Source organism: Cyrtonyx montezumae, unplaced genomic scaffold, assembly GCF_038088225.1.
Source record: "Cyrtonyx montezumae isolate F1298 unplaced genomic scaffold, pur_monq_1.0 scaffold_16, whole genome shotgun sequence".
NCBI lineage: Eukaryota > Metazoa > Chordata > Aves > Galliformes > Odontophoridae > Cyrtonyx > Cyrtonyx montezumae.
In genome coordinates this window covers 2,040,995-2,053,648 of record NW_027071892.1, presented here as the reverse complement: position 1 = coordinate 2,053,648, position 12,654 = coordinate 2,040,995, and the positions used below count along the sequence as shown (strand labels likewise).

The window sequence follows — 12,654 nt, the reverse complement described above, 5'->3', positions numbered from 1 at the left end:
ATCTCTTTTTCATTTAGATAGTTGGTAGTATGACTTTTTTAGAATGGCAGACATTTAACTGAGCATAAAAGAAAGCAGAGAAGGAGTATTTGACTACTGGATTATGCAGTATGGAAGATGAAACTAATGAATTGTTCAAAGACAGGTCTAGAATTTTGATTTATGCTCCAAACTTAAACTCAATTAACTACATATATTTACAGTCTATAGCAAACTGAGCTATGGATAAGAAAATAGAAAGTTTAGAGTAAAAAAAGCCATAGGAGCGTGGCAAGGAGAGTTCTCATTCAGACCTCCTAAGAATTCAATTAACATTAGTAGAGTAATTAAATTGAAAATGAGCGTATTTTCAGCAGATGTTATAGTACATCTTTGTTGCAAGATTCAAAAACAGAGGAGGAATGTAAAAATGCACTGAGATCAAGTTAAAAGTAATAAACACAGTGATGTTTTCAAACCAGAAAACTCAAGCTGAGGAAAACGTTAAAAAAAAAAAAAAACCAAACAGACATTCTCTGCTTGGGAACTGTCATAATCTGCACCCAAATAAACTTCACCCTACTTTATGGAAAATCTATGAAATACTTCTACATTTATGATAAATTTCTGTTATTACTAGTTAGATTGCTAACACAGTAGTGTGTAGTCTTGATCCCAGAGAAATATGGAAGATGAGCTGCTTCTGAAAAGAGAGCAATGCAATTGGTTTTGGGAAAGACCCTGCCACAAATTATAAAACCTCTTATGTATGGCCAGAAGACTCTGACTCTTACAATAAATAAATGGATACATGCATATAGTCAGTTCCTTCACATATAAAGGTAAAGGGTTTAATTCACTACAGTAGGTGCATATACTAATGCTCCCATTGTAAAAATGTGTACATCTACTACAGTACTCCTTACAAACATCTACGTTCTTTTTTATTTCCTCTTTCTATGCAGTCTGGAATTTTCTCTTTTGCTTAATTGAGAAGGGAAATCAGAAAATAGCATAGAGCGTGGATGAGTTCAATTAACATCAACCTGAATTAGCAACCACATGTTTCTTATCTCATTCACCCTTATCTAAAGTATCTTCCAAATACCATGTGTTAATTATGCACCTTGTTCGTGCTTATTCATTTTCTAAAGACCACAGCTGCAGAGGCCAATAATGAACTATTTGGTGTCATTTTCTGACCAGCAACAGAAATACATTTAGGCTAAGAAAGAAAACCTGCAAAACTACTTATTGTACACTGCAGAGTCCCCTCTCCTGCTGTACCCTAGAACAGCCTCTAAATAACAGAGATGGTTGGTATAAACCTAAGCACACACCCTCATGCAATGAGAGAAACAGAGAAAGGGCAGATCCTAAGCAGAGAAAGAAAAGAGCAGAGCATTCTCTTTTGCATGCCAGCATTGGCACAAAAAGGAAGTCTGTCACACCAGCACATCTGAGAAAAAACAAACAAATAACTTGGTCCTATCACCCTCTTTCCAGCAGATGGGAACTGTATGCAATACACAGCCATCATCCTTTTGTAAGGGAAAATGCTACACGACAACACAGATGCTAAATGCACTCACAGGATTACCAAAATAAACCTTTAAAAAGGATAAATAAATAAATAAATGAAATCAGCGTTGCTTTTTCTACATTGAACACACATATATTGCAAACACATTTTGATCTGTCACACTTCTGTGAGAAAAATAAGCGAATGCAAAATCTAACCTTGCTTTATAGAAAACCTATTTGTTGCTTCTATTTGAGCACCCATTTCCACTTACAAGTCTTACATCAATAACTAGGTAGCATAAATCGACTTTGTCAGATTAGTTATAACAAATAGCAGCAGAACAAAGAACACAAGAAAAATCATTTCTCCAGATCCAGCATCTGCTCTGTACCTTCCGCTGCCAACTTTTGTGTTGCTTCATGACGGTCAAGGTTCACATTTCACAATGACATTCCTAATTTCAATGACAAAACACGATGTGAGCATTTTCATACTTATTAATAAGGAATGGTTTACAGACTGAGTTGAAGATGCCCGTTTGTAGACTTTGAAGTTTTCAAAAATTAGTGCAAAATCTCACATGGGGTATGCAAATGTACTGCTCTTCCCTTATGGCTGCTCCTTACGCTGACAGGAAAGCACGAAGTTTGTGGCCATCAGGGCTCAAAGGAAAATAAAATACCCACAGAGATTATCAACAAACGGGAAGGAACAAAAGCAGAATGAAGAAAGGAATCATCACTCTTGGGAATACAGGATTTAAGAAATGGTGCATAATAATTGCTGCAGTTCAAGAAATCCAGCATAGCAAAGGCTTAAAGACCTTTCCTTTGACCAAGTTAAAGCTCACTGATGCAGAAACGATATACAAACAACCTCCATTCAACAGTGTCAGGATAAGTATAGTTACAGTAATACTAAATACCCTAACAGACAAGAATGAAACAAGGAGAAAGACAATCTGACATCTTAAAGGCATGCTGCATCTGCTTTGGGCATCAGCTTAGGCCACAGAGGTACTGACAAATGGTACACCATTAGATTATGCATTTGTAGATTATATATACGTATATATATCTACTCATAAATTTTAGCAAATGTCTAAGATATCATCATCATAGGATTATAGAAAAGTTTGAGATGAAGGAGACCTGAAAGGTCTGGCTCCAAGCACCCGGCATAGGCAGGGACACCTCCAACTGGACCATGCTGCCCAGGGCCACCCCCAGCCTGGCACTGAGCAACTGCAGGGAGTGGGATCCATAGCTTCTCTGGGCAGCCTATGCCAGTGCCTCACCACTCTCTGCGTAAAGAATTTCCTCCTAATTACTGATCAAAATATGCCTTCTTTTAGTTTAAAACCATTGCCCTTCTATCACCACACTCCCTGCCAGAGTCCATCCCCAGCCTTCCTGTAGGCCTCTTCAGGTACTGGAAGGCCAACATAAAGTCTCCTGGAATGGGCCTTCAGCTGTTGTGAACCCAGCTTGGCACACAATTTCCCAGAAAGACACCCTATAATAACTCAGTGAGGATTTATTATGATAGTACTTTAACAAAAAGCTCTGTCAGAAATCTGAGTGTTAGGCTTTCCAGGTTTTGTCCACTGAAGTTTCATCTGCAGTTATATCTAACAGCTGTCTTTTCTCATCCACATGAGAGTGGATGTCAGTAGACAGATGGAGCTCTCTGAGAAGACCTTAGTCCATTTTTTCCAGCCAGGAATTACTCATTCTGCCTACTCATTCCTTCCTAGATAGAAATATGTACAACCTCACACAGGGCTCTTAAATCTGGTGTATGTTAGTTCACCAGAGCAAATTCAAGTTCTACATGAATTCCTGCATTAATAGAAAATTAAAAATCATTGGTTACTTTCAGAACAAACTTGGATATAAGTAATGGTTCTTCCAGACATTTAACTAGCAATTGTGCCATGCAGTGTCAGCTACGTATGCTTCTTGTAAAAATCAATAGGTGGCAAAAATACATTGCTTTTTTACCTCAGAAACTCTCCCAACACTTCAAAAGACATTTTTTTTCTTTTTTGCATAGGACTGAGCAGGCGTTCACTTCCTTCTCTATATCGATACTTTTTCTTGTAATCCAAACACATCCAAATCTATACCACTCATGCTCACCAAAAAAATAAATCAAAAATCTACAACTTTATTCAGAATTAGTACAACACTTAGTTCTCAGAAGAAAGAAGAAAACACTGACACCCTCAAGCTAACTTCGCCTGTATTAATTGGAGGGCATCAATAAAAATTCATTTGTTCTGGAATATGATAATCTATAAATTCAACACAGTCTTCCCAACCTTATTTAACATACAACATACGCACAGCTACAGTCAGCCTGATTTTGTCACTGCTACTTATATTCTAGTATATGATTTTAACATTGGGTTAACAGGGTTTATGTCAATTAATTTTTTCAATTTAAGGAGGCAAAAAAAACCAACCACAAAATGAAACAAAAACTAATAGTCCATGAAGTTTGCAACTCAGTGAGCAGGCAGGGTGAGACATAAAAGTCACACAGCACTGAGATGAGCTGAGTGGGGGATATGCAGCTGGTACTGCTGGACCTCTGAGATTTTCTTCAGTTTAAGACAGTGTTACTGCAGAGCTTTGGTCATCACCGGGCAGTGCTGGTAAACATATTAAGTTTCATTGAAACATTAAATTTGTCTTCTTAAAAATCTCTTGTCTGAGGAACAGGAATCCTGTTGCCTGTCAAGATTACAGGGAGAATATGAATGCTGATGACAGAAGTTCGAGCATCTGCTCAACGATCTGTCAAAATATCTTGCTGGATGCCTGCAGAACATGCCCAAAAGTAAATTTCAGCCTTCAAACTATTATCATCCAACCACCTTTTTTCAGAATCAGATATGGGACAAATTCCTTAGTCAGTTCCATTTATATGTAAAGTTTCTATTTCAAAGTTTTGATACTCAGTCAACTGCAATGGAAAAGGTACTTTTTTTCCTAGGGGTAAGATGTATGCTCTTCTAGTATGCATGAATGAATTTTCTATAACATTAAGCCTTGAATCAAGTATATCAACTTAGAGACCAAGGAAAACTGTGCTTAAATAAAAGCAGATTATTACCTAAAACCAAAGAAAAATGAGTTTTCATATTAAATCTTGCACTTTCAAGGGGATACTGAATAAAAATATCTTCACATAAAACACAATTACTCTTTCTTACATAAAAAGCAGCGTAAATACAATTCCTGTATACGTTAGTTACATTACAAGGAATAGCAGACTGCTGAACTGGCAGTTATTCACATGAGCAAATCATGTAATTACATTCTAGGATTTGATGTTTTCCATCTATAATTGAGTGTATTTAATAAGACTTAAGTAAAATAATTCTGTGATACCAACAGAAATACTGTAATCGTAAGTAAAATCAAGCACTCGTCAGGAAACTCAAAGCAGGAAATGTTGGACCACAGATGTCAGTTTTGAAACTGAGCAAAACAGTGCAATGAGAAAGCCAATTTCTTTCTCCTTTTTCCTACGAGATATGAAGTGAGGAAAGAACATCAATATGGCACTACAGAGATATTCAAATAAACCTAGGGTGGGCAAGAACCTCCTCATGTGTCTAATCAGAGGAACATTTCTGTTATTTCTGAAGTGCAGAGTGAAATTCTGCTGCTATAAATGCGGGGTGCTTCGATACAGCTGAGAGTTGCCTCCAGCTTGCCAGGATAATTGATTAGTCAGTTTATTTGTCTTCATCCACAGAGGCAGGGATCAGCTTGTGGTCAGAGGAATAATTCTGGTGGTGACAGCTCGTTCTTGGCTGCCTTTCACTTCTCCGCTCTGACATAATTAAACCTGGCTGCCTTCCCATAGTCCTACGATAGAGAAGCGGTCAAAACTACAGCTAGGGGCAACCTGTCTCTACCAAAATACCTCATCTGGCCTCTACTGAAAGGGTTCCAAATCTAGATAGAATCTAGGAGTAGATGCATAACATTTTCTGGGCAGTAGTGTCCTCTCAGTCACTCTTCTTCCTTCTAAAAACACCTCATACACACCAGATGAAAACTGTAGGTCTGATCCAATAGGGAGACTTTTAGCCCAGTGCAGCACGTGAAGCATACACTGCTGCCATACAGTATTCAGTTAGATACAGCAAAAGCTGGACTAAAACATGCATGCTCTCACATGGGAGACACTCGAAGGTTCAAGCTATTTCTTGGAAGTACTGTTGCAGCATATATTCAGCGTTTCTTTGCTTGTTTGCTTAAGAGCACTTAACCTACATCACCTTGTCATTTGAGTGCTCTCTTCAGAGAAGTATCAAGATCTGAAATAAATTTATGACACCAGGAGCGCTGTTGTCTACCTACCATTTTCTGCCCTTGGTGCCATACTATCCCCATGTAGGATAATACTTTTCCAGAACATTATACGTGATATAGAGACTGTTGCAGAATTTTAAAACTGGATAAGTAATTCTCATCATGTTTGCTAAGCAAGAGATTCTCCAAAGATTCCAACTGACATATTTGGATAGAATTAAATTTATCCAAAGATTTAAATCTGCATCAAGTGAACGTCAAGAAGCACAGAGCATAATCTAGTCTCTACGTCTTCCACGACTGGCATATTTACAGAGATGTTCTACATTAACTGTTATTTTGTCATTATTATTCAACATTATGAAGGATCTGACAGTCTTACAAGCTGGAATTGAGGATTTATGAGATCCTAAAAGTATAACACAACAGAGTTCATAGATTTCAGCAGCAATTTAGATAACGCACAGTCATGCTTTATGAATTTAAAATGGATGTGGGGGTATGCTACATCTGTATTTTTTATTATTATTTTTTTCCAAAGTGCAAACAAATACTAACGCTTCTGTTTTTAACACATGGAATCACAACTATCCTGCAACATGTCAAAATTGAGAATAAAATCTGCTTAAAGTCTGTTAAAAAAACAAACAAACAAATAAAAGGACTTTTCTGTGGAGCTCAAGGAGGCTGTCATGATACACAAATACATGCAAACTTAGATACTTATGTCCAAATTTCAGGACATTTTTCAGTCATCCATTCTATTTGGCTGAATTGCACTAGAGAAATGAAAGGTGTATTTCTCAAAATCTTCTGAAATCCATGTGCTATATCTTCACTGCTTTCCTCATTAAAATTCCTTAAATCTACTCAGAATAAAGCAAAATTACCTTCTCTAAACTGTTGTGACAAACCTGCTACAGCAGAATATCATCATTGACGTACATGATATTAATCCGTCTGCTCGTCTTTAATAAGGTTCTGCCAAGTCTCTTCTACCTCCTCTCATGTCCTTTACCTACAGATGATGCTCACCTTCTCCCACACACGATCCTTGTTCAGCACGATCACCACCAGCCTGGGGTGTGCCTGATAACCGTCGGCGGTGAAAGACAAATCTTTGCCTTCCCAAGTCACGTTCATCATAAACCTAGAAGGAAAGGGAAAAAAATAAACGTTCGGTGAAAAATTAATAAGCTGTCTAGCAGCTAATGAGCAAGCTGATTCAGTCTTCAGAAGCACCGATGAAGACCACACACTAAATCCTGTTAATGCTGTAAAAAAGCATAAAGTTTGTAAAGTTAAGTTTAGTAAAAGCTGCAGTTTGAAAATGGGCAGATGCTGAAAATGTTGGGGATCCTTAGTAGAGGAGAAAGCACGACATTATTTTTTTTAAATAATACAGTTCTTAAAACAGACATCATTTTAAAGTAGTTTCCAAATCACGTATGACTTACACACTCCATGAATCATCTTTTTGTCATTTTGCACAACCTCACCAGCTTTTCAGCACCATTTTAAATGCATCCATATCAGACGTGAATGAAACATCACACTTTGGTCTCATTGGCAAAATACTCAGTGGTCTCTATTCACAGACCTGCTCAGTCCTCAGCAACTGAGCTGACAGTGCAGCTTTGCAAACTGTATCTGTGACACGTGGAAAATTTCCCCTAATAGATTCAGCCAAAAATCAGTAATGAAAACTTTGCAGGGGTTGATAATACTTCATTTAAATATTTTTAAAAAGAAAAAGAAATGTATGTATTTTTAATTTTGGTTGATCTTCAGTGTTTTTCAAAACACACAAAGTAATTAGCACTTCAAACAAGAAAAAAAACCATTTTAGAATGTTTCAAACTAAAATGTACAGGAAAAGGAAAGATTTCTTTTTTCTTTTGTTGATGCTGTTGGCTTAATCCCAAATTTCCTGCCTTTAGATTTGAGCACTGAATCAAAACCTGTTTATCTTGACATAACAGCTGTAAAAGAGAAGATCTATGCAACTAATTTGTTTATGGTTAATTGTTTTGGGTTTGTTTTTTTTTTTTACAGATTTATGTCAACAGAAGGCTATAACTCAGAAGATTACTACAATTGTCACCTCTCCTAAGACAGACCATATCATTATTGTTTGCTTTCCCTATCCTCCTCCTCTACTACCATGTTTATCTGCATGTTCTAAAAACAGAATGAGCCTTATAAGCAATCCAGTCATTAGCAATGATTACATCAATTCTACCCAAATCATTGTTCCTGAAGGTTTGAAATTCCTTAATTAGTTTTTACTTATTCTAGTATAATCTATCCAGTTTAGTAAATAATTGTTTTTATTTTCTAATTATTGTTTTCTATTTGCCATTGAAACACATAGCCTCTTCTCCAAAGCATTATCCTTTTGGTGATTCAGAAGCGTTGCCATTCTGGCCATTCAACAAATTCTTTTTTGTCTAGACTTCTCTCAAAAAACATTTTTCCATATTTATATTTGTTCCAGTTCTTCAAGGCTTCAGTGTTTCTCAGTGAGAACAGATTGCTTCTACTGCTCCAGGGTCAGAAAGAGTGATGAGAAACTACAGTTTTTATTTAAAGCACAAATATGAGGATCTTGCTGCCAAGACTCTCAACTACTGGAGCACATAGGCCATGCTTCCTGGACTGTGATATTGCAAAAATCGATCATTTTGCACATTACCCAAAACTCCCACGCTTAGAAACATCAGGCCTGAAAGGGAAGTGAGTAAAATGATGGTACTGGCATTGGTGTTCTTTGGTCATGTTGAAAAAAATAAAAATAAAAAAAAATCCAACCTCGTGGTTATCAATGTGAGCCTGACCAAGCTATCCTGTGGATGGGAGGGAAAAATGCATGGCCCATCCTCCTGGGAGACCCACTGGTACTTCCAAAAGATAGCATACTCTCCATCCTATGTCTGTGGTCTGAAATAACCTGTTTTCCAGTGTATTCTATGAGATGAAATTCAGTCCAGGTTTTCAGCTATGAGTTCCCCTTCTTGAACTCTGCATTTAACACCTCTATTATTCCAGCCCTTAGAGAGATGTGTTTTGGAGGGCTTTACAGTCACTCCAGAAACTCATAGGTTCATAGATACATTAGGTTGGAAAGGACCTACAAGACCATCTAGTCCAACCATCCTCCTAACACCATCCCTACCCACTGAACTACTAAATCAAATCCCTTAGCAAACTCCTCACACACTGCACTGTGCTTTTGTATCCACAAGAAACGGATGCAATTTTACACGGTGTATTTATTTCTGTAGTAGCAGTGTGGCCTCCTGGTGAATCTGATACAGAAATAATGCTTCAGTGTCACGTTCAAAGGCGAGGGCTTTGTGTATACTTAGCTGCCTGAAAATCCCAGCAGCAGAAAGCACACTAAATAAAAGAAGATAGATCCAGGAGAAATAATGATACTATATCATAACAGTTAATAATTAAATGAGCACTGCCCTAAACAATCATATTAACACCATTCAGCACTGGTTTGACAGCAATTTATAAATTCACCCATCACAGCAACTCATATTTTATGACAGACTTTCAGCGTGAAAATTTTCCCCTCGGCAGAACTTTGCTTTTCAGTTGAACTAATTTCCCACACACTACATTTTTCATCCAGCACTGAAAGAGCTTGCTCAGGAATGAAAAAAGCTTGTTTGCCACCTCAAGAGCAAGTGGCAAACCAGCAGGCAGAACTTGCTGGCAGGTATGTGTAAGAACCCAGCACAACGCTCACTCACTGCCGAAAATTAAACACGCTGTGACCCAAGGAATAACACGCTGAGGAAACCACCACAAAGGAAAACTAAGGACACGATGTGAAACTAGGCAGTGCTTGTATTCGTATTTCTCCACCTTCCTTTGTAGGAGGTCTTTCCTATCTGGTTCATATATATGAAACAACCCTCTCTCAAAGAGCACAGCTTCTTATGGGGTCAGGCACAAGTGCCCCAGTTGCCCAAAACTGGGAGAACTCCGTGTCCTCCTAAGGACAGGAGCACACATACATGCCATACTACATGACACTTTTCTGTCCAGACAGGATTTTTATTACATCGTCACTGATGGTCAGGCTTGAGTTGAACCCTTCTCACGTGAATTTTAGTTGGACTGTTACCCTTGATTTCAAACACCACTCATCATATTTTTGGGATTTATATGTAAATCCTCTAGAGTAGAAGCTATTCAAGCACCATTACAAGACTCAGTGCTGTAGCTGCAGTAATGCTCAAGCACTCAAACTAAAAAGATTAAATCTAAAATGGAAAACATGTATTTTAAACGGTGTGATTTTATGAGCCATTTAGTAGTGAAATACATCTTGCAAGATAAAAAAAAAAAAAGTCTTTTAATCTGTAAAAGTCTCTTAAAATTTTATTGTCATCTACAAAGGTATCGGTGAGTGATGCAGACTGAGCTACTCCAGTTTCTCAAATTGCAGCAATAAAAATGAACTTCAAAGAGATTCTTGTTTTCCTGAGAAGATTCTTCTGTACAAAATTCAACTGCCTGTGTTTTTCAGAGCTAAAATCTACATTCACATGAAGGATAGATATCCTGCTCTGCATCTGCTGGCTATGATCCTGCACTGCCTGTCTCTTAAGAAAAAGAACTGCTTGCTAGTTGGAAAGAGTGAAGAAAAGAAAGTATTTGTATTACACATTAAGAGTTTTAAATTCACCCACGATTAGTTCTGTGCAAGATGTCTTACATGTCTGAACTGGCCAATATATATTTTTGAAGTAGTTCTGGAATTGCATATTACTGTTCTTAATAAATCATGGTTCTCGATTATTTGTGCTCTTTACTTCAAGTCAGTAACACAGCATACACCTTGGGTTAGTAGTTAATCTGCTTTCATACCTCATTTATGCAACAACCTTTGCAATATGATTGCAGGAAGCCCTGTGGTGGTGTTATGATACTGAAGACTTAATTGACTTTTGCTAACTGAAGTTCATGACTAAGATTCCCCAGGTGATATATGCATGAAAGAAGGGAATTTGGGGCAGAAGTTAAGCTGTTCTCATACTAAATTCAAAATAGGTTTTTATCATGCAATGAGCCAAGCCTGTGCTAAATTTCAAAACACTTTTAAACATTTATACAATTATTTTCACCTTCCTTAACAAAACTGAAAAGAGAAATGCTGAAACATCTCAACAGAAAACTGTTCACATTGAATTTACAGCAACTCTTTAAAGTACCAAGGTTAAAAAGTGCTCTCAAGACTTCCAACTTAATTTTTATAGGTTCAAAAAGATCAAGAATATTGTTACTGGACCTGTGAAATTCAGCACATGACCCGAAATTCCCACGTAACCCACGACTTCTGAAGCTCACACCAGCTCAGCAACCATGGTAGCTCCCTCCGATGCCATCGCAGTGGACTACCATTCTTTAACTAGTGAATTCCTTACCAAGGGGCATTTCAAGTTTGTGACAACCTCAGGAAAAGGAGGAAAGCAGAGACTTAGGGAAATACCAGTTTAATAGGAAAAAAAAACTCTTCTCCTTTCCCAAATAAGGGATTTACAAAGTGAGATTTGAAGGACATGAAATATCTCACAACCAACATTATCTGATGCAATTTCACTTTTCCAAACACTATGAACTAACACCCAGGATCATACCTAAGAAAGCAGGAAGGAATCAAAGCTTGACCTTTTATTTTTTTTTTTAAGTTATGATTTTTTCTTTATCTTTTTGGGGCTATGTTTCTTTATTCTGATGCTACTGTGAAATCTGGAAAACACTCATCAATAGAAACCTGATGAAAAATGTTTTATCATTAACCTTCCAAAACGCATCTATAAAACTAGACTGAGAAATCATTATGTGAAAGATATAACGTGCTGTATAAAGTATGTAAAGAAACAGGTCAGAAATAGACTACTATCAAACAAGATAGTGATGCATTTTTCAAGTAGATAGGCATAGTTTTCAGGACCATTTTTTATCATAGGCTATGTAAGATTTTTTTTTCTCACGTAAGATCCTTCCCCATAATGCAAAGAACTGCTTCTTCATACCTCTTCCTCCTCTTCCACTTCCCCAGCTCTCGGTCTCCTGAATATAACTCCTGCTCCTGGAGCTGCATCTCCCTAGGCCTTGAGCCAGCATGGATGAATCAAGTTTTGGGAACAATATGCTCAGTGACTGTGAAAAAGGAACGGCGCGCCAACTACTTGCACCTTATGCCAGCTGTTCCTTAAAGCACTAGGTGACACCAGATCTGGCAATGTCATTTTGACCCAATTCTGCCAGACCAGCAACTAAAATTTTGGGGAATCCTTTTAAAAAAGGGATGAGTGGGAGCAAAATTAAGAAGGGTCCAGTTGGCTGGGTGTGTGCTGCAGGCCAGCATAACCCATCAAACACCAGAAGGTTTAGTGAGCTAATGTTATTGTTAGTAAACATATTAGCACTTCTTTACAAAACGTTGTTCTGTTTTGCTTCACCACCACTCAGCAGCACCTCAAACTCATCCGTGGGAAGTGTGCCTGGTTCTCTGCAGCAACACCATCTCCAATACCCTTCACATTTCTATTTTGAATTCCAAAACTTGCTTCCAGCCCCAAAGCTGGCTGTGCTCAACTGAAAAAAACAGGCCATGCTTGTTCTTTTGCTTTGTGTTTTGCTATTGTTCTTTTTGTTTGCTGAGAAAATGTTCTGGAAGCCTCAGAAGCAGGTGACTGACTTGTTCCTACTGCTTCTTAAATGGATCTAACCCGGGAAAAAATTTTAATACTAATTTTCTATAATTTCAGAATCACTTTATCAGTATGGCAGCAT

General features: G+C 37.6%; 1 protein-coding gene across 1 annotated transcript in view; it reads right to left on the bottom strand.

Annotated features, from left to right (window-relative positions):
- GRIN2A (glutamate ionotropic receptor NMDA type subunit 2A) overlaps positions 1–12,654 on the bottom strand; it is a 161,848-nt gene that overhangs the window by 51,761 nt on the left and 97,433 nt on the right. The window contains exon 4 of the mRNA XM_065732312.1: positions 6,871–6,985. Coding sequence (XP_065588384.1) covers positions 6,871–6,985 — 115 coding nt within the window. The remainder of the gene's footprint in view (positions 1–6,870; positions 6,986–12,654) is intronic.